Below are 23,485 nucleotides of genomic sequence, written 5' to 3' on the forward strand. Positions count from 1 at the left end.
GGTTGTATATATATTTTTTCTTAATAAGTTTTCTTGATAAATATAAAAATATCGCCTAAGCACGTAAAGAACAGTTTGACAGAGAAATAATTTAACATGGGGAGCAGAAAAGTTCCTTAATAAGATATGCTCGTTCTTCTAGACCATGAGACGTCCAGTGTAATCGCCCTGGCGAGCGGATAATGCGACATTAGTTGTTGCTAGTGTATACCTTTACAGTGTTGTTGTTGTTGTTACCGCCCTTCATTTTTAGGTCATATAAAACACAAATAGAAATGGTGAATTATGTGCTGCGGTCATCTAACCTATGTACAACCCAGTAGCAAACATTGCTAATTATACCGGGCTGTCATGCGGTTGGCAAAGCTTGTTACTTTATATAAGCATGGCAGCTAGAATCGTTGAGATAACTCCTAGAAGGTAAATGAGATGAACATCTACTCCCCTTTTGCAAGCAGGGGCCATCACTAATATGTCTGGATTTACATTTTCTGGAAAGACTGATGCAACACACTTAATTAAAATACCCTTTCCTCCATGTCCCTCACAGACGCTGAGATATAGGGAGCTGTTTGGCAGATTCTTCCTACTGAAGAGCTGGTGGGAATGGCTCTACAGCTATAGAGAATTCATCTTGGGCTAGAAGACACCCCTTCACGCCATGGCCATTTTCCTTTTTTTCATTTTCGTTTTCTTTTCCTCCCTTGCTTTCAAGAGCCATAACTTTTTTATTTTTCCATCCATATAGTCATCTGAAGGCTTGTTTTTTTCGGACCGAGTTTTACTTTTGAATGACACCATTGATTCTACCACATAGTGTACTGGAAAAAGAAAAAAACAATTCCAAGTGCGTTGAAATTGCAAAAAAAAGTGCAATTTCACAATTGTTTTTTGGGTTTTTTATTTACCATGTTCACTGTATAGTAAAACTGACCCATCAGTATGATTCTCCAGGTCGGTACAAGTATGCAGATACCAAACATGTGTAATTATTTTTTTTATTTAAGTGGTGTAAAAAAATTCAGAAATTTGCAAGAAATTTTTTTTTTGCTTTTGTCGCCACTTTCCGAGACCTGTAACGTTTTCATTTTTCGGGATCTGGGGCTGTGTGAGGTCTTAATTTTTGCGTCTTGAGCTGACGTTTTTATTGATACCATTTGCGGGTAGATATGATTTTTTGATCGCCTCTTAATGCATTTTATTGCAGTGTTGTAGTGGCCAAAAAAAACATAATTGATCAGATTAATTTATTTTATATCTTGATAGATTTGGCTTTTACAAATGCAGCGATACCAAATATGTGGTATTTTTTTTTATTGTTGTTTTATTTTTAATGGGTCAAAATGGGGGTGATTTGAACTTTCATGTTTTTTTTACATTTTGAAAACCTTTTTTTTCCCCACTTATCACTGTATTTAATATTCCCCTTAGGAGACTTGAAGGGGGGGCATCAGATCATGATTTGGACAAAATATCTTGGTGCCTAAATGAAGGGTTTCAGAATGTGCCCCATCATCCCAAGTCCCTAAAATCCATCATGATAGCCGTTCAATGGTCAATTATTAATTTAGTTGTGCCTTATCATCCCCTCGTTTGCGATCAGTGTCCATTGTTCCTATTTAGAATACATATTAAGATGAAAGATGTTTTTCCTGCCAAATTTTGTGATGTGCCCCATCTGGTGTCATAATATGGAATAATCCCAGACATACCATATGGTGCTATACAGAGCGCATATGGCGACAAACAGAGCGCATATGGAACCTTAGCTTTTTTGTATGGCTTAAAAAACACACCAATTTCATCATAATAAACGTTTTGTAAAATAAATAACAAAAAGTGTAAAATAAATAATCAACTAAACCATGAGTGATAGGATGAGATTCCTTCTTAGGCCACGGTCTCACGGGCATCGATTCTCTCATGCGAGAGAATCGGGCCGATTATGCCAATGTCACTCAGATCAAACTCTATCAGAGTTTGAGCCGAGTGTCATGTCGGTGTGATCCAATTCTCTCACAAGGGTTTTTATTTTATAAGGGAGACTACTTTAGTTAAAAAGGGGTTGTCTAGGTAATGGACAACCCCTTTAAGATAATACGGCACTCAACACTGATGTTACAAGACGTTTAATTGCATAATCATGGTCATAAGATGTCACACCGAGACATACGGAGTCTACACTGCTTCTAGGTCATGACGTCTGACCATCCCTCTTAAATACTGTATCAAACACGGGCGTATTTACTTCTTTATTCACAATAAAATATTACAATATATTTTCCACAATAAAACTATTAAAAAGTGGACTTTAACTGTATATCATTCATGTCATCCCTATTAATAATTCCAAATAACTTTTTTCAGATAGAAGCATTCTACTGTTTCTCTGTTACTCGTCTTTGAATTTTTATGAATAAATTGATAAACTCCTGGTAATATTTTCTTTGTCAAAAGGGGGTGTACGTTCATGCTTTGATACCATCAGAGCCCTGGTTGAACAATGGCACACTGTGTCGGGACATCCCCCCATACCGGTAACACCCAGTTCTTAATTATTCATACATTTCAAGAAGGAACAATATAACACAGCGTTCAGAGGAAAGATATCACAGAATTGCTGTATTATAAGGAATTCAAGCTTTTACTAAAACAGTCATCAAAGGAGAGGTAACGTGTCTATATAAAAAAGTAGATCTGTTGTAACAGAGACATTTCAGGAGTAAAGAGAGACTAAGGTTTTAGGTCAACCATAGCTGACTTCAAGAATGAGAAATGTTGATAGTGAAAATTCTGATCAAATAATTTCCAGATAAATAAATCATTAATCATTTTTTATGGGATTTTCTTCACAGGGGCCGGTGTATTTTTCCTCTCCTGCACAGAAGGAGACCAGATCAGTTTCCTATTTGACTGTATCGTCCGTGGCATCTCTCCAACAAAAGGTCCATTCGGTCTCCGCCCGGTGCTGCCAGGTTAATATTAGAAATGTAAAAATGTTGAACTAATTTATGCAGTTTGAAAGACCTCATTCACACATCCGATGTTCTAATGCAAGTGCTATCCGTGGTTTTCAGCGATAGTTCTCGTAACTGTGTTAGTCTCTGGGGCCAAGCAAATGTCTTTGAAAATTGCGGAGGGTTGTCCAATTTTGAGCCGAACTTCGGATCAAATTCACCAATGCAAGTCTATGTGTCCGTGAAAAAAAAACACATCCTACTGCACTCCAATTATTCACTGATTATCATGTACGAGAAGGTGGAGAAACTTTATTTTTTCACCACATACAAGAAAAACTGATGACACTCAAACCAAACTCTGATCAAACTGTGATCAGATTCTGATCAAAATAATCAGTCAATTTTTCTCATATGTGGAAAATACTGACATGTGAATGAAGCCTTACACTGAATGAAAGCAATTGCCAATGATACTAATATAAAATTGCTTTGCTTACTGTTACATAAATTAATATGATCAAAATCTCCTTTAATAAATAGTAAAATAGAAAAAAATGTGTCCTTGCTTCTCCCAAATGTACCAAAATCCTGTAATGTACAGGGTGGGCCATTTATATGGATACACCTAAATTAAATGGGAATTGTTGGTAATATCAACATTAGTATATGGGAGGGGGAAAACTTTTCCAGATTGGTGGTGACCATGGCGGCCATATTGAAGTCGGACATTTTGGATCCAACTTTATTTTTTTCAATGGGAAGAGGGTCATGTGACACATCAAACTTATTGAGAATTTCATAAGAAAAACAATGGTGTGCTTGGTTTTAACGTAACTTTATTCTTTCATGAATTTTTTACAAGTTTATGATACTTATAAAATGTGTTAAAGTGCTGCCCATTGTGTTGGATTGTCAATGCAACCCTCTTCTCCCACTCTTGACACACTGATAGCAACATCGCAGAAGAAATGCTAGCACAGGCTTCCAGTATCCGTTGTTTCAGATGCAACACATCTCGTATCTTGATGGTATGGTGTGGTATATGGGGTACAAAGATAGTGGGGCCATTCTTTATCAATGGAAACCTCAATGCCATGCTGAAATTGCTACATGATGATGTGTTGCCCTCTTTATGCACTGAAGATGGCACGTTCCCTGAGTTTTTCCAACAAGATGGTGCACCACCACATTATGGGAGTCAGGTCCGAGCATTCCTACATGAACAGTTTCCTGAAAAGTGGATTGTCGTCGTGGGCCAGTTGAATGGCCACCAAGGTCTCCCGATCTGACCCCTTAGACATTTATCTTTGGGGTCATCTGAAGGCAATTGTGACGCCTCTACTCGAAAAGCCCTTTTATTTTACCCTGGGAGATGGGGGACTCAGAGTCGGGTCCTGTGATGGAGAGATGGGGTGCAGCCGTGGCCCGGACCCGACCCGTGCTCAGGGCCGTCACATTAAAAAGGAGATGGTGTGGGCTTATCCGGGTTGAGTGGCTGATTTACGACTACGCCACCTGTGGCACCTGGTGAGGGCCACCAGCGCCGCTTCAGTCCGCTGAGGCACGATGTTATGGCGGCCAAAGTTATTACTACTTCCCACAGGCGGAGCAAGGCCTCAGGGCAGAGGGACAGGATGGAGGGGGTAGTAGTAGAGGGAAACGGGCGCCGCGTCGTGCGGTGTAGCGCAGAATAAACAGTCCGGAGGCCATAGGGGTGAACTTCCAAGGCTTTACTCACTTTAGAGTTGGCAGAAGGAAGGCGACTCCTTGCTCCCCGCGGAGTCCTGCGGTCACCAGGGACGTGGGTCCGAAAACCTCCGAGTAAGTCCAGCATTCAGTCGGGACCCTACACCAGAGTGTTCCTGAACTACAGACCGAATACTTTCCTGTCCGTGTGTGTGCAAATAGGCCGGGTCTCCCTCTGAGTTCCTCTCAGAACAAGGGCACGGGTGACAGCTCCGCTCCGTCCGATACCCGGTGGGATCCTCTGGGCCTACCGGGCTTTCCTGACCAGGACATGGAGTAGCAAGGTCGGGTGTCGGGGGCCGGTACCCCTCTTGCAGCCGGACTCCCTCTGAATATATCAGCATGGCGAGGACAGGTGGCGTACACCGCTCCGTCTGCATCCTGCCTGGGATCCATTTGCTATGGAGCCACACTCTTAAGCTCCGGGCCTTCTTGGTCCTGGTCCTTGACCGGGTCGAGACATTCCTTGTCTACAACCTACCCCTCGTCCCAAGGCCGGGGTACGAGGGCTGTGTCTCCATCCGATGCGGGCCCACACAGGATCCGCGTTAGGATGGGAGATCACAGTCCACTCAGTAATTGACAGCATAGAGACAGTCAAAGAGCGATTGAAGGCAGTCAAAGAACTAAGTCCCAAAATGGCTTTTTATTAAATATGAAATTTAAAGTAACCTATGGTTTAAAATTCGCGCTAATGGTAGTGGATGAAGGACTTCGGGAGAATAAATAACTAAAAAGTACTTTATTGATACAGGTGTTTAAAAAGATTTTTTTCTAAAAAGCTAAAATAGACAATATAAGAGATCTCTTATATTGTCTATTTTAGCTTTATCTCTTATATTGTCTATTTTCTCCTCTGGTGGAGAAATGTGGTGTTGGATGCAAAGGTTGGGTCACGACTATCACACTGTTCTTACCTCAGAGGAGAAACACTACACTCCATTAAAGAAGTGCAGCATCCCTGTGGCGGTCAAACCCTCAGGGGCGCCACACAATTGTCTATGTTGTGAAGATACAAGATGTGCAGCATCTGAAACAACGGATACTGGAAGCCTGTGCTAGCATTTCTTCTGCGGTGTTGCTATCAGTGTGTCAAGAGTGGGAGAAGAGGGTTGCATTGACAATCCAACACAATGGGCAGCACTTTGAACACATTTTATAAGTAGTCATAAACTTGTAAATAACTCATGAAAGAATAAAGTTACATTAAAACCAAGCACACCATTGTTTTTCTTATGTAATGCTCAATAAGTTTGATGTGTCACATGACCCTCTTCCCATTGAAAAAAATAAAGTTTGATCCAAATTGGCTGACTTCAAAATGGCTGCCATGGTCACCACCCATCTGGAAACGTTTTCCCCCTCCCATATACTAATGTGCCACAAACAGGAAGTTGATATCACCCACCATTCCCATTTAATTTAGGTGTATCCATATAAATGGCCTATCCTGTTGATATGGCAAATTACAAACTGAGTCCTCTGCTGGTTCTACATCCTACCATCACTCAGGAGGGTGGAGATCAATGCCACACAAACTGTATTCTTTGTATGTTGGCTGTGTGTATATTCATTTAGTGGCTGTTTCTTCCATTTTGTTTGGTAATGTGACGCTGAGTCACTTCTCATGGGAAAATCAAGGAGTCCAAGGTCATAAGCCAGGAGGGTACGTCATAAACAAAGGGGTGAGACAAAGGCATAGTCAGGTCACAGTCTAGGGTTAAAATTCCAAGAAGGTAGTGGATCAAGACAAAGGGTCAAAGGCATATCCAAGGTTGGGCAACAAAGATCAGAATATAAGCACTCCGAGCACAGATAAAACACACACTACTTGAGCTAAACTACATCTGGCAATATTCTAATCATTGCCAGCCAGCTAAATAGCCAAGTAATCACCCATAGCGAGTGACACCTGGAGGAAATCCCACAGGCACGGCCAGATTGGACAGCTGAGCTGTCATTCACAATGCTGACAGCTAAGCATGCCCTTGCCTCAGATTGGGTGACTTTGCTGTCACTCACAATCCTGACAACTCCACACGTCCCTGATCCTATAGGGCAGCTGAGCTGTCACTCACAATGTCTTTAGGACACTGTGAGTGGTTGAATCGTGACATTTAGAATAGCATTGAACAGTTTTCACACCCAGTAGGGAAAAAAGCATAGGTGTAACTAGAGAGAAAGACTATGGACCCTTTTGAGGAGGGGTCATTTTTTAACTTCAATATATGTACTTTGGCTGAAAGTGTTTTTTCAGTAGAGTGTTTTTCTGCTCTGCAGCTTCTAGATATCACAGTACATAGCCCACTGTAGAATGATTTATTGTTGAAATTCAAGAACGCTGTCTCAGCTTTCATTTCTCCTCCACTGTGTGATCTTTTTAAGCTGATTTATGACCAAATCAACTTTTAAATCATAGTCTGCAGTCAGCTATGTGCTGTGATACATAAAAGCTACAGAAGTCAATCAAATGAACAAACAATTTGAGTAAAAACCCTTCTGCAGATAGATGCGTTCTGGCCAAAAAGACATGCTTTAAATTCAAGGAAAATGCCCTCAAAAGGTGTTCATAGCTCTCAAAGGGGTCGTCCGGCCTTGGGGTACAAGTCTGCAGTCTATGTGACTGCAGACTTGTGAGTCCTCACAACGCGCACAGTGAGAGCTGAGAATGATTCTTCGGTGCCAGGAGTGAAAGGCGCATGATTACAAGTATGTGATTTACAAACATGCGGTCACAAGCCGACTAGACGTGCATGATCTATTTCAATACAAGTGAACTAAGTGAGGCTTGACACGTCTAGTCGGAATATGCCCGATAGTATGGAAATCATAAACTTGCGGTCGCCCTCTCCTGCCACTGGTACTGGAGAATCCTGACAGCTTGCACTGTGCACACTGTAATTATTCACAAGTCTCCAGTCATATAGACCAGAGGCCAGACAACCCCTTTAAGTCCAGAAATATTATGTAAACAAGTTATTTCTTGTAGCGTCTTGCAATTTTTTCATCATTGGCACTGCAAGTGAATTATTTCTACTTGTTCTGAGTCTTTAAATCTTTGTGGCAACCGGAGGCTCCCATGAATGAAGAACATCACGTGGCTTATTGAAAGACACATACTATGGAGAGAACATAAGAGTTATTGTCCTACAGGGACCATGAACCACCACTATGTCCTTTGCTTTTTTTTTAATCTTTTCTATTTAGTAAAAAATTCAACTAAAAACATTGACTTACAAGAGGTAATTCGATATCTTGTATGAGAACTATATTCCATGTGTTATTACTGAGTTCCCGAGAATGCACTGCAGAGCCAATTATAAATATACATATCTATATACACTGTATACTGGAGTCTCACTGTCCTAAAGGGTGTAAGGTTGCACATGGGACAGGCGGGGGGTGTACAAAGTAAATAAATGAAGAACGGAACATTCAGGAAGAATTACCACCTGCTATTTATAGCGTTCAATGCACAAACCAGTTTTAATTGCATTTATTTTTTCTTATGTTTAGAATGTCATAGAAAGGTTTATTGCCTGGATTAATAATCACTGCTATGGTAGTAATAATTATGATGATAACAATAATAATAACAGCAAAAACAAATAATAATAATAATAAGACGACAAATAAGTATTAATACTACTTGTACATAAACTGCAACTTAAAGTAATGACAATAATAATAATTATATAAAAATATAAATAAATATTTATTTATGAAATTACTACTGTTAATTAATTGAATAATAACAAATATATAAACAATTATCAATAAAACCAATAAATAATACTACTACTTATACTGCTACTAAAACTAATAATCCTTATTTTTGTAATTGTTACAAAGGTAATACAGGAAATTACTCTTCCTATTCCGAATAAATAAAAGTAATACTACAACTAATAGTACTACTAGCAATAATAATTAATAGAGTAGTAATAAATAAAAATAAACAACTGTAAAACCAATAACTAATAATACTACTTATACAGCTGCTAAAAGTAGTAGTAGTAATAATAAAATAATATTAAGACATGAAATGATGTCTCCACTTCCTACTAATAACAATAATCACACCTAAACTTCCTCCTTCTCTATTTAATAAATTGAATAGTAATAATAATAAGAATACAGTGAGTACGGAAAGTATTCAGACTCCTTTAAATTTTTCACTCTTTGTTTCATTGCAGCCATTTGGTAAATTGTAGAAAGTACACTCTGCACCCCATCTTGACTGAAAAAAAACAGAAATGTAGAGATTTTTGCAAATTTATTAAAAAAGAAAAACTGAAATATCACATGGTCATAAGTATTCAGACCCTTTGCTCAGACACTCATATATAAGTCACATGCTGTCCATTTCCTTGTGATCCTCCTTGAGATGGTTCTACTCCTTCATTGGAGTCCACCTGTGTTTATATAAACTGAAAGGACTTGATTTGCAAAGGCACACACCTGTCTATATAAGACCTCACAGCTCACAGTGCATGTCAGACCAAATGAGAATCATGAGCGCAAAGGAACTGCCCAAGGAGCTCAGAGACAGAATTGTGGCAAGGCACAGATGTGGCCAAGGTTACAAAAGAATTTCTGCATTACTCAAGGTTCCTAAGAGCACAGTGGCCTCCATAATCCTTAAATGGAAGAAGTTTGGGACCACCAGAAGTCTTCCTAGACCTGGCTGCCCAGCCAAACTGAGCAATCGTGGGAGAAGAGCCTTATTGAGAGAGGTAAAGAAGAACCCCAAGATCACTGTAGCTGAGCTCCAGAGATGCAGTAGGGAGATGGGAGAAAGTTCCACAACTATCACTGCAGCTCTCCACCAGTCGGGCCTTTATGGCAGAGTGGCCCGACGGAAGCCTCTCCTTAGTGCAAGACATATGAAAGCCAGCATAGAGTTTGCTCAAAAACACATGAAGGACTCCCAGACTATGAGAAATAAGATTCTCTGGTCTGATGAGACGAAGATAGAACTTTTTGGTGATTATTCTAATTGGTATGTGTGCAGAAAACCAGGTACTGCTCATCACCTGCCCAATACAATCCCAACAGTAAAACATCATGGTGGCAGCATCATGTTATGGGTGTGTTTTTCAGCTGCAGGGACAGGACGACTAGTTGCAATTGAAGGAAACATGAATGCGGCCAAGTACAGAGATATCCTGGATGAACACCTCTTCCAGAGTGCTCTGGACCTCAGACTTGGCAGAAGGTTCACCTTCCAACAAGACAATGACCCTAAGCACACAGCTAAAATAACAAAGGAGTGGCTTCAGAACAACTCTGTGACCATTCTTCACTGGCCCAGCCAGAGACCTGACCTAAAGCCAATTGAGCATCTCTGGAAAGACCTGAAAATGGCTGTCCACCAACGTTCATCATCCAACCTGACAAAACTGGAGAGGATCTGCAAGGAAGAATGGCAGAAGATCTCCAAATCCAGGTGTGAAAAACTTGTTGCATCATTTCCAAGAAGACTCATGGCTGTACCAGCCCAAAAGGGGGCTTCTACTCAATACTGAGCAAAGGGTCCGGATACTTATGACCATGTGATATTTCAGTTTTTCTTTTTTAATAAATTTGCAAAAATTTCTACATTTCTGTTTTTTCAGTCAAGATGGGGTGCAGAGTGTACTTTAATGAGAAAAAAAATGAACGTTTTAGAATTTACCAAATGGCTGCAATGAAACAAAGAGTGAAAAATTTAAAGGGGTCTGAATACTTTCCGTACCCACTGTATGAAAGTAATACATGAAATTCCTCCTAGTAATAATATCTATCAATGCTAATAACAACTTAAATAATAATAATACAAAAAAAATATTATTATTAACTATTATTGTTGTTAGAGAAAAAGGCACCACCCAGATAATATGGAAGTGTGCTAGACACAACGAAACTATAAAAGGAGAAAGAAAAAGGTTTTGCTGGAAAGAACACTAGTACCCATATAAAAGAACAGGCAGCCTAAATACTACAAAGTAGAAAGGTTTAATAAATAATCATGGTGAACAAAAGACACACAAATGCATATTAAAACTAGGGATGAGCGGACTGGTGGAAGTTCGGGTTCTGGTACCCGACCAAACTTTAGTCAAAAGTTCGGTCCAAGAACTGTACCCGAACTTGAACCTGAACCCGAACCCCATTGAAATCAATGGTGACCCAAACTTTGGAGTTGGAAAATCTCTCTTTCTGTCTCTCTCTCTCGACTCCCGAACGGTAAAACTGACTTCCTGGAGAAGTCCGTGTTCGGATGCTGTGTGTCTGGTATGAACCTCTAAATAATTAGAAAAGTGTCAATGGGTAGAAGTCAAAGGATAACGAATTATACAAGAAAAAAAAAAAGGATATAATAATAACAACAAGAGTATTTTAATAGCAACTATATTAGCGCAAAAGGAACACAAATATAAGATAAATTCTAATAAACTATATAAATATCAGATCAGAAATAAGTGTGGCCTTTTGATGTTAACCAAATATAGGTAAAAGAGAGAGGTGGAAGCTATAAAAACAATAGTACAAATAAATACAACTAATAATACAGCTAATAATAATAATGTTACTAATATACAATAACATACAAATAATAATTACATACTGCTAACAATTATTATAGGTTATGTCTGATACTTGTGTTTTGCTTTTTTCATGGGTGTTCTCCTCTGTTCCCATTTGCATGACTGTGTGCAAGGCTCCATTAGGAGTTGTGGTTGCAGATTATGTAATATTTGATAAAACAATCTCCATGTTGCTCCAATTTTATTAGCAGATTTCCTATTCAGGAATAGTCTACAGCTTTCTGTCCTAGATGAGTTACCAACTGCAGAAATAATAAATTCTAAGGGCTGCTTACTTTAGGAAAAGTTCATTGCCAATTGTATAAAAGTGTAATGGTGGGGCAGCATTAGCTGACTACTGTCAACTACCTGTAGTCAGGGGGGTTGGGCAGCCATGGGGTGTTTCTGTTCATGCAGTTCCTCACTCAGTAGTACTAAGGGGCAGATCTGCTAATAAATTTGGAAATTTTATTCCAATCTTGAGATACATAGATTAAGCCTATTAATTACTCAATAAAATTATTGCAACTCTTTTTTTTCCTTTCAAGATCCAAATTTAAACCCTGCTTATATGGAAGAAAGGGTGGCACATGAGACCCTACAGCTGGAGAAACGACTCAGCCTGCTCTCTCATCATAGCATAGGAGGTAAGGTACAGGATATAATGCAAAAATGTGTAAAATGAGCTACGGAAAAATGCATTTCTAACTTCAGAGGGACCAAAGACATTGACTAGACCGCTCCTGATGTCGCAGACCATGGAGAGTGCAATGACTGTTATGGGCAGTTTTCTACTAAATTGTGCAGAGGGTTGTTGGAAACTGGTTGGTAGTGCAAAATATTCTCTACCTGTAACACTGAGTCACTTCTCATGGACAAGCCGTGTGGTCTGAGGTCAAATGCCAGGAGAGTATGTCAAAGACAAAGGGATAAGACAAACAAATAGTCAAAGTCAAAGTCCGGGGTCAGGCAACTAACGTCAGAGTGCGTCAAAGGCAAAAGGGGTAATACAAAGGAGAAGTCAAAAGGCAAATCAGAGGTCTGGCAACAAAGATCAGAATATAAGAACACAGAGCAAATACACCACCGACCAAGGCTTCAACAGGCAATGGTCTGACCATTGTCAGCAAGCTAAATAGCCAGGTAATCACCCCGAACTAGTGACACCTGGAAGAAAACCTTCAGGCCCGGCTAGATTGGGCAACTCAGCTGTCACTTACAATACTGACAGCCCAACATGCCTCTGATCTTATAGGGTGACTGTGCTGTCACTCACAGCGACTTTAGGACACCGTGAGTGGTGGAATCTTGACACTACCAAGCACCAGTATTATGATGTGCTGTTGATAATACAGCTTCTGGTAAGGGGGCCTGGTGGATCTGAAAATAGCTGCAAACTCTCCATTCGTAACTATGAGCCACCATTGAGAATTTGGGCACAAAATGGCCATCTATTCTAACACCACTAAAGTAATGCTCCATAGGGAAAAGTATGTAAATGAACTCTCTCCCAGAAGGAAAGAAAATTATTCCACTAGTGCCATCTATTGGAGGTAGCTACTGATTCAATCAATGTTCAACCCTTTTAGCGAGTCTGTCAGTACAGAGCTAGGTTTGTCTGGCTGAATCATACTCCTTTGATGTAGCTTTGGATGGGGCAGGCTTTCCTTTACGAGTTTGGCATGTAGTTCTGGCTTTCCTTTACGAGTTTGGCATGTAGTCTAATTGGCAAAGCTTCATGGGAAAAATGTATGCAAATTAGCAGTCTCACAAAAAGAAAAAATACCATCTGCCTAGTCATGTTAAGAAGCTCATTAAATTGTCATTGAGTTATACGGTAGCTACCTCCGATAGAAAGAATCAGCGAATCAGTCGTTCTTAGTCATGATGACCACAGCAACAGTATAGTATCATATTAAGTCTACAGTGATAGGTGAAATTCATTAAAGGGGTTGTCCAGTCTTAGGGTAGAAGTGTACAGTCACTCTACATACCTGCAGACTTGTGAATCCTCACAGGGCACACACTGCAAGCTGTGAGGATTCACTGGTGCTGGCACCGGGAACGGTTGGTGATTGACTGCAAGTATGCGATTTACATACATGCGGTCATGTGCCGACTAGACATGAGCAGCCTTGCTCAATTCAAAGGTATTGAGCGAGGCCTGATACATCTAGTTGGAATGTGGCCAGAAGTATGTAGATTACATACTTGCGGTCACATGACTGCCCATTCCCAAGACTCACAGTGCGCAGTGAGTGCGCTGTAAGGATTCACAAGTCTACAGTCACATAGAGTGACACCTTTACACTAATTAGTGGAGGTCAGGCCACATACAGACCACATGATATTGTCTCACCATCAATAAATAAATATTAGAGAACCCCCTTTAAATCATTCTACAAGTAGACCACTGCAGTCCGTACGGCATGAACTAAGTGAAAAACAAGTAACAGTAGACAACTTGTGTTTTTTTTACATTGTGCAGCTCATATTTATGCACATAATTACATGTATAATTAAAATATTCCTATTATACTGACACATAAAATTAAATTCATGATCCAGCATTACAAGAACAACTTTCCAACAAGCAGAGAATTGCAGCAAATCTCAGAGGAATCAACAGTAGCATAATAGGGATTCGGTCCTTGTAATTAGAGATTACAGTGCCTGCTTCATTTATATATTCTACATCATATTCATTATTGGGGAATATCCATTGTATCCCTATGCTACAGGAGTTAAATGAATATTGTAAAAATTGCCTATAACCTCCTGTTTATGCTGTGGGCTGAGAATAAATCCCATATTCCATTCCCCTGCTGATGTACTGCATTTATTGGATGTCGACCCGTAATGGGCTGCTGACAAGCATATAGTAGTTGTTTGACTCCGTATGGAACAGTAAATTGAAAGAATAGTAATGCAATATGTATGTGTGATATGAATTCTTATTACTATGGCACTGTCCATAGTAGTTCCTTCGATATTGTGGTTAGAGAACATTTAAATTAATTCTCTACCTTAAAGGCTATTGACTCCTTTGCGCTATTTGTTTTACTGTGCAAAAAAATTCATTTTCTGTTATTGGTTTTCAGTAAAATTGTTTCATTGTTTTACTTCTCAAGTTTGCAGTTATTTCAATACACTGCAAGCTGCTCACTGCCATTAAGTATTATTAACACTAACAGCAGGCTCCCTGCTTAACCTTTCTGGTCAGGGAACCACCCAACATATCTGAGCAAGTGTCAGGGCCCACTCAGACCGAATTTCCATTGGCAAAATCCATAGTACATGCACAGGGGATGTGTGTACTGCATGTATAAAGCCGGTTCAGCAGCTAACATAGCCTGCATCCGAGCCTAAGGCCACGTTCACACATTCAGTATTTGGTCAGTTTTTTACCTCAGTATTTGTAAGCCAAAACCAGGAGTGGGTGATGAATACAGAAGTGGTGACGTGTTTCTATTATACTTTTCCTCTGATTGTTCCACTCCTGATTTTGGCTAACAAATACTGATGTAAAATACTGACCAAATACTGAACGTGTGAACATGGCCTAACTGCTGTGATCAGAGCTAGCTGTCTAATTGCTGTGACTCCATGTATGAACACCAATAAAGACCAGTTGATTGATGGTATAAGTTATAGAGTGCAATACTTTGCAAATATTTGATCACTTGCACAACACTCTGCAATACTGGAATGTCCCTAAGGGTACCTATAGAAAATATAAAACACAATGAAAAATATAAATGTAATTAAATTAGGTAAATTAGGTAATTAAATATCATTCGATATTAAATAAATTCGAAAATGAAAAAAAATATTGTAATGGTAGAATTGATGATTTTTGGTCTCTTCCCCACCCAAAAAAATGTAATAAAAAGAGGTCAAAAAGTCATGTGAGCTCAAAAAAGTTTTAATAAAAACTAAAGCTTGTAAAACAAGCCCTCATATAACTCTATTAACATAACAATCAAAAAGTTATAGCTTTTAAAAGGCAAAGAAGGCCCCCATTGGGACTTTGTCACATCAGGACTCTCATAAACCTAGAGCCAGATCTACTCAAAGATCTCTGAATGTGAATCTAAGATACCTCCTGATTTGATCTTAGATTCAGTTTCATAGAAAGGCAGGAAGTGCTGGAGACTGAGCTGACTAGGAGATGAGTGTGGGGGACTGCCACTGAACAGCATCATGCAGCTTGCAATGTATTGTAATAGATGTAAGTTGCAGAGACCAAATGGTTTGTTTCACCTAATACATGTAAATCAACTAAATAAATGCAAAACTGTCCATAGTTATTAGACTTATTATGCTGCAACCTAGAATGAAGATGTATTTTCAATTTTTCGCCTATAATTTTTCTTGCAATATTTTTGCCTCTTTTGTCCTTTTTTTGGGAGGCGCAAGTTGTTGTGACATAACTGTACCTTTCCATCGCATACTTTTTCATTTGATTTAAATCTTTAATTCTTATTCTAATACCAGCAATCATTAGTTCACAATTCATTTTAATCACTTCTGTCTGTTTTATATCTTGATTGATTCTCGCAAATGATCAATGCCTACTGTTGGTCTTGACCTAGCTTAGGACGCTAATAAGTAATTTTCCCCTGAAATAATTCTTTCTATTCAACTGTATGTGCTGAGAATAATCAAATTAAACAAAAAGTTTTATTTTATTGCAGGAGATGACAAAAGTTTGTCCAGTTCCTCTTCGGATACCAGCCATTCAGATGCCAGTGCTGGAAGCAGGTTGACCATCTGGGCAGATCCTTCTTCGGCCAGCACTTCTGCTGAAAGTCATGGTATGGCAGCAGCAAAGGGCATTCATCTTGGAGAAGATAAAGCTTATGCTGAAGCCCTTCGTGCATCCAAGCCACCTCCTAAACCAGCACCATCTAGACACTTGCAGGAGATCGGCCGTCAAAGCTCTTCTGACAGTGGGATAGCTACTGGTAGTCACTCTTCCTATTCTGGAAGCTTTTCTTCCTATGCTGAAAGCCTGGACATTTGCCATGGTGAGGAGTTTGGGTCATTGATTAGCTTACCGTTGGCCATGGCCACAGATCAAAATCTATGTACATGTCAGCATCCGGATCCACACAGAGGGACTGAATATCAGATTCCTGCCTCTGTCAGACATCTCTACGACACACCTCGAAGTGTTTTACAGGCAGCTGCTAGAGAACCTCAACACAAAACTTCAGATTCCACATTACCAAAGGACCAGGCACAAGGAACTCAAAGCCTCAGTGATACTAAGCTGTTACTGCCCCATGTAGACCCAAAAACTGCATCATTACTGCAAGAAAGCAAAGACTCAGGTGATGAGACGTACGTGGATTTTGTTCCAAAGTGGACAGCTACAAAGGGGCAACTACAAGGGATAGAACCAAAAGGAAGTGACATGGCAGCTGCAGGAACAAGTGAGACTTGTGAAATCTGCAGCCCTCAGCCTGGAATTACCAGGGCCCTTTTTTCTGCTTGTCCAGTATGTGGGGGACTGAAGGTAAATACTTATTATATGTTTGCACATACATAAGGTTTTGATACTTGGAATATTTGTTTCCAGACACAGAGTGGTTAAAAAATCAGATTTTGTAAGATTTTATAAATAATTTTAGGGGGTTAGTGCATGTACTGTATATGTCAGTCAAGATTTACTACTATAAAGACAATAAGTATATATTTTTTAAAGACTGATGTTTCTTAAAATTTATTTTATGTGCAAGTCTATTAATATATTTGTGTCCTTGCACAACAAAACTAAATGTATGGCCGCAGTAAGCTGTCATACATTTCTGCCAGTTTTCTGGCATGTGTTATAGTAAACGCCCTTTGAACTGAGTACAAATAACTAAAAAAAAAACAAGAAAAATGAGCCGGAGTATAAGTTGGTATTCATGCAACGTATAGGAGCATGTACACACTGGCCATTAAACAGACAAAACCTAAGATAGAAATAAAATGAGCAAATACCATGTTGTAAGTAAAACGTAATAGTACATATAAATACCATGGGCTCCTTAGAAAACACTGTTTTTGATCTAAAAAAGCATAAAAGCCATCTGTGGCACTCTGCTACCACAGGTACCACAGGACCCAAAAGGGTGCATGGATGGACTTCTCCACAAGAGGCCCTCACTACAAACAAACACCTCCACCCTTCCACCTCAGACCACCAGAGGGAGCCCTGTTAGGGATATATATATGGAGGGTGGAGTTAGGCAGTGAGTTTTTTAGTCAGAGAGCAGTCTGAGAGCAGCACGTGAGCTGCTGTGCGTGTTGAGGGCCCCGAGTATGACCGAGGCAAGAGGAGAGAGGAGTTGAGGAGGCAGAGGAGCATCACAGGCTCACCCCAAGACACAATCCGGACACCGGGTCTGCGCCTACAGGGTTCTCTACACCCAGTAGGGACAACCGGCATACCAGGAGGCTTCCAGACCCCTGGTCATCCTGAAGCTACCATCAGTAACAGGACTAGGAACCATGAAGGCCCCGGCATCCAGGGATAGTGGTTGCCAAGGAAAAGTCCTACTACCAAGCGGTCAGGTGAGAGAGCAACACAACATAGAAGCTAGGCCAAGTTCCAGGCGGGCCAGAAGCTTAGAGAGGGGAAGAAACGGATCAGGAGGCCTTATATCCACTCACTGGGGAGAGTCCTGAAGTGTATCCTTTCTAGCAAGTACCCTGGACCATATCTGCCGTTACACCAGTAAAGGTACTGAAGCGAATCTCCTGTGTGCGTGTCCGTCATTCCCCCTGACCCGACCGGGCCATCTCTCACCGGCATCCCATCTATCAACTCTGCCCCGGGGGCCCGCTCCTCCTGTGGGGAGCAGAAACATCCCAGCTGCCATCCCATCACCCCCGGAGGTCTGCAGCAGCGCTGGTAACTATTACCAGAAACCACAGGTGGCGTCACGAGACAAACTGTTAACAAAAACACTTAAACCCCTTTTAAAGAGTGACCCAGAGTACGGGCCCGGGAGCCGACTGCCGCGACATCCCAAGGAGGTAAAGGCCCGGGTACCGAGTTTCCCCCATATATCCCCCTTGGGCGAGTCACATCCAACCGCGTCAAGGTGTACCCAAATCGGGATGGTCCTATACTGTCTCTAATATTAAAACGTTACCATGTGTCAAAAATTACTTCAATAGGAATAAGGGCAGAGCAGGACTGAGGACCTAATGTAATTTTTGACACATGGTAAGGTTTTAATATTAGAGACAGTATAAGACCATTCCAATTTGGGTACATCTTGATGTGGTGGGATGGCTTTTACTTTTTTTTTGATCAAAAACAGTGCTTACTAAGTACCTTATTTATACGTACTATTACATTTTATTTTCTTACAACAGGGTATTTTCATATTTTGTTTCTATCTTAGATTTTATCTGTTTAATCGCCAGTGTGAACATGCTCCTATACATTGCATGCATACCAACTTATATTCTGGCTCATTTTTCTCGTTTTTTCTTTAACAAATAATAATAGGAGCATTGGGACATATTAGGCAGTAATTTTGAAACCATGTTTCTAACCTCCCGCAATTTCCACTCGAGTCCTTGTTTCTCCATAAAATCCTTTTGTTTTCAGGAAAGCTAAGCCACTGCCGGAGAAGCCTGGCAGTGGCTTTCTTCTCTCTCTTTGTTGAAAACGCGCCTCCTTTTGTGGTTGTTGGGTCAGACAGATGTCTGCCGAAAGACTGTTTGTCTGACAGCAATGCGTATGATCAGCTTAACCCAGTAGCCTCCAGAGACCTTGATCCTTCCCTGTGTGAACTTAAGGGGCACAATCACTAATTTGGGATAGACATAGGGCGAATTTATCAAGATTGGTGAAAGAAGACTGTAATAAAATTTGCCAAATTTATTAAAAGGAGCAAGTATCCTAAAAGAAAAAGTATGCATCTTTGTATATAAAATCATTATGATAGGACTAGATGGTGGTCCGATTCTAACGCATCGGGTATTCTAGCATATGTCTCCCGACCCTCCTTTATAATGCCCCATGCAGGAAGTCACATCCCCCGTATATAATACCCCATGCATATAATACCCCATGCAGGATGTCACATCCCCCGTATATAATACCCCATGCAGGATGTCACATCCCCCGTATATAATACCCCATGCAGGATGTCACATCCCCCCTATATAATTCCCCATGCATTAAGTCACATCCCACTATAGTGCCCCATGCAGGATGTCACATCCCCCCTATATAATACCCCATGCAGGATGTCACCTCTCCCCCATATAATGCCCCATGTAGGATGTCACCTCTCCCCCCATATAATGCCCCATGTAGGATGTCACCTCTCCCCCATATAATGCCCCATGTAGGATGTCACCTCTCCCCCCATATAATGGCCCATGCAGGATGTCACCTCTCCCCCCATATAATGCCCCATGCAGGCTGTCACATCCCCCCTACATAATACCCCATGCAGGATGTCCCATCCCCCCATAGTGCCCCATACAGGTCCCCTATGGCCCCATACAAAAAAAAAAAAATCCAATACTCACCTCACTTCTCAGCTGCTGCTCCGGACTCCAGCGTAGCTGGCATCTTCACGCTGTGCGCTGTGATCGGTCAGGAGAGAGCGCGGTGTAAAGACGTCACCGCGCCCTCTGACCTGAGACGTCACAGAGCTGCAGCGGAAGACACAGGAGCTGCTGCGCAGGCACGGGGAGGGGTAAGTATGACGCCGGGTGCTGGGGTCCTGATCGAGCGGGGGGAGGGACGGAAGGAGAGGAGAGGGGAGGGGAGAGGAGGGGAGGGGTAAGTATGGCGCCGGGTGCCAGGGTCCTGATCGAGCGGGGGGAGGGACGGGAGGAGAGGGGAGGGGAGAGGAGAGGAGGGGAAAGGAGGGGAGGGGAGGGGAGAGGAGGGGAGGGGAGGGGCGTCACACTTGTCCTCAGGAGATAAGCGGCCGTAGCCGCTGATCTTCCGACGATAGCCGCATGTAGGTCAGCTGCGCCTGCGGTCGGGGGACTTATGCTGTGAGCAGCCGGCTGCATCTCCCGGCTGCATCGCCGCTGACCTCCGTGCCGCACATGAGCCGCTAATGGCCGCCATGTTTTTCTGAAATGCCGCGTCGCTGATTGGCCGCGGCCGGACCAATCAGCGACCCGGGATTTCCAGGACAGACAGACAGACAGAAAGACAGACAGACAGACGGGATAAGACAATTATATAGATAGACTAGATGGTGGCCCGATTCTAATGCATCGGGTATTCTAGAATAGGTATGCGGCCGACCGGGCGCAAGCAGCAGAGCGGTGTTTACATTTGGCGCCAAAATCGCTGATTGCTCGAGGCCGGCAACCGCGACCAATCAGCAAAGCGGTGTTAAAATTTGGCGCCTATATCGCAGATTGGTCACGGCCAGCGGTCGCGACTAATCAGCAGAGCGGGGTTTAAATTTGGCGCCAATAATGCTGATTGGTCACGGCCAGCGAACGCGACCAATCAGCAGAGCGGTGTTTAAATTTGGCGCCAAAATCGCTGATTGGTCGCGGCCGGCAACTGTGACCAATCAGCAAAGCGGTGTTGAAATTTGGCGACTATATCGCTGATTGGTCATGGCCGGCGGTCGCGACTAATCAGCAGAGCGGGGTTTAAATTTAGCGCCAATAATGCTGATTGTCGCGGCCAGCGAACGTGACCAATCAGCGGAGCAGGGTTTAAATTTTGCAGCAATAATGGTGATTGGTCACGGCCGGCAATTTGGCGCCAACAATGCTGATTAGTCGCGGCTGGCAACCGCGACCAATCAGCAGAGTGGGGTTTAAATTTGGCGCCAAAATCGCTGATTGGTGGCGGCCGGCGGTCGCGACCAATCAGCAGAGCGGGGTTTAAATTTGGTGCCAATAATGCTGATTGGTCGCAATCGCCGGCCGCGACCAATCAGCAGAGCGGTGTTTAAATTTGGCGCCCAAATCGCTGATTGGTCGCGGCTGGCAACCGCGACCAATCAGCAGTGCGGGGTTTAAATTTGGCGCCAATTCTGCTGATTGGTCATGGCCGGCAACCGCGACCAATCAGCAGAGCGGGGTTTAAATTTGGCGCCAATACTGCTGATTGGTCGCGGACGGCGACCGCGACTAATCAGCAGAGCGGTGTTTAAATTTGGCGCCAATACTTCTGATTGATGTCGGCCGGCAACCGCGACCAATCAGCAGAGCGGGGTTTAAATTTGGCGCCAATACTGCTGATTGGTCGCGGCCGGCAACCGCGACCAATCAGCAGAGCGGGGATTAAATTTGGCGCCAGTAATGTTGATTAGTCGCGGCCGGCAACCGCGACTAATCAGCAGAGCGGGGATTAAATTTGGCGCAAATACTGCTGATTGGTCGCGGACGGCGACCGCGACCAATTAGCAGAGCGGAGTTTAAATTTTGCGCCAATATTGCTGATTGGTCGCGGACGGCGACCGCGACTAATCAGCAGAGCGGTGTTTAAATTTGGCGCCAACACTGCTGATTGATCTCGGCCGGCAACCGCGACCAATCACCAGAGCGGGGTTTAAATTTGGCGCCAATAATGCTGATTAGTCGCGGCCGGCATCCGCGACCAATTAGCAGAACGGGGTTTAAATTTGGCGCCAACATCACTGATTGGCCGCGGCCGGCGGCCTCGACCAATCAGCAGAGCGTTGTTTAAATTTGGCGCCAATCTCGCTGATCGGTCGCGGCTGGAGTCCGTGACCAATCAGCAGAGCGTTGTTTAAATTTGGCGCCAATCTCGCTGATTGGACGCGTCTAGCGTCCGCGACCAATCAGCAGAGCGTTGTTTAAATTTGGTGCCAAGCTCGCTGATTGGTCGCGGCTGGCGTCCGTGACCAATCATCACAGTAGTGTTTAAATGTGGTGGCAAGATCGGTGATTGGTCGCGGACGCTATTTAAATGTGGCGCCCAAATCGGTGATTGGTCGCGGGCAGCGGCCGCGACCAATCAGCAGAGCGGTGTTTAACTTTAGCGCCAAGATCACTGATTGGTCGCGTGCGGAGAGCGCGACCAATCAGCAAATCGGATTGGTGAGGACCGGGGAGCGGAATCGTATTAGTGAGGACCGGGGAGCGCCGCAGCCTGTGCGGCTACTTCTGCTGCGAGAAGCCGGGAGATGAGCGACTGCTCGCAGCAGAAGTATCCCGACCCGCAGCGCCACTCCCCGGTCCTCCCTCGACACCCTAGCCGCTGATGTCCCCACAGTATCCGCATGGTGTTACTAAGGTCCGGACATTTGTGTTAAAAATCGCTGATTGGTCGCTGGCGCTGCCCGCGACCAATCACCGATTTGGGCGCCAAATTTAAATATCGTCCGCGACCAATCACCGATCTTGGCTCCACATTTAAACACCGCTGTGCTGATTGGTCGCCGACGCTGGGCGCGACCAATCATCGATTTTGGCGCCACATTTAAATAGCGTCCGCGACCAATCAGTACAGCGGTGTTTAAATGTGGAGCCAAGATCGGTGATTGGTCGCGGCCGATATTTAAATTTGGTGCCCAAATCGGTGATTGGTCGCGGGCAGCGTCCGCGACCAATCAGCACAGTCACAGTAGTGTTTAACTTTTGCGGCAAGATCAGTGATTGGTCGCGGGCCAAGACCGCAACCAATCACCGATTTGTGCGGCACATTTAAATAGCGGCCGCGACCAATTGGATGTCAGCGCCGCTCCCCGGTCCTCCCTTCACACCCTAGCCGCATGGATGTCAGCGGCGCTGCCTGTGCGGATACTTCCGCTGCGAGAACCCGGGACATGAGCGGGCGCTCGCAGCAGAAGTATCCGGACCCGCAGCGCCGCTCCCCGGTCCTCCCTTGACACCCTAGCCGCTGATGTCCCCACAGTATCCGCATGGTGTTACAAAGGTCCGGACATTTGTGTTAAAAATCGCTGATTGGTCGCCGACGCTATTTAAATGTAGCGCCAAAATCGGTGATTGGTCGCGCCCAGCGTAGGCGACCAATCAGCGATTTTTAACACAAATGTCCGGACCTTTGTAACACAATGCGGATACTGTGGGGACATCAGCGGCTAGGGTGTGAAGGGAGGACCGGGGAGCGGCGCTGACATCCAATTGGTCACGGCCGCTATTTAAATGTGCCGCACAAATCGGTGATTGGTCGCGGTCTTGGCCCGCGACCAATCACTGCTCTTGCTGCAAAAATTAAACACTACTGTG

At 43.0% G+C, this 23,485-nt stretch overlaps 1 protein-coding gene across 2 annotated transcripts in view; it reads left to right on the plus strand.

The window, feature by feature from the left end:
* Positions 1 to 23,485, plus strand: part of DOK7 (docking protein 7) — a 240,908-nt gene that overhangs the window by 96,970 nt on the left and 120,453 nt on the right. For both annotated transcript variants that reach the window (XM_073647623.1, XM_073647632.1), the window contains exons 5-7: positions 2,856 to 2,975; positions 11,824 to 11,922; positions 15,973 to 16,796. In XM_073647623.1, coding sequence (XP_073503724.1) covers positions 2,856 to 2,975; positions 11,824 to 11,922; positions 15,973 to 16,796 — 1,043 coding nt within the window. The remainder of the gene's footprint in view (positions 1 to 2,855; positions 2,976 to 11,823; positions 11,923 to 15,972; positions 16,797 to 23,485) is intronic.

Source organism: Phyllobates terribilis, unplaced genomic scaffold (genome assembly GCF_046119375.1).
Source record: "Phyllobates terribilis strain yellow unplaced genomic scaffold, ASM4611937v1 Scaffold_1__5_contigs__length_1240528914, whole genome shotgun sequence".
Lineage (NCBI taxonomy): Eukaryota > Metazoa > Chordata > Amphibia > Anura > Dendrobatidae > Phyllobates > Phyllobates terribilis.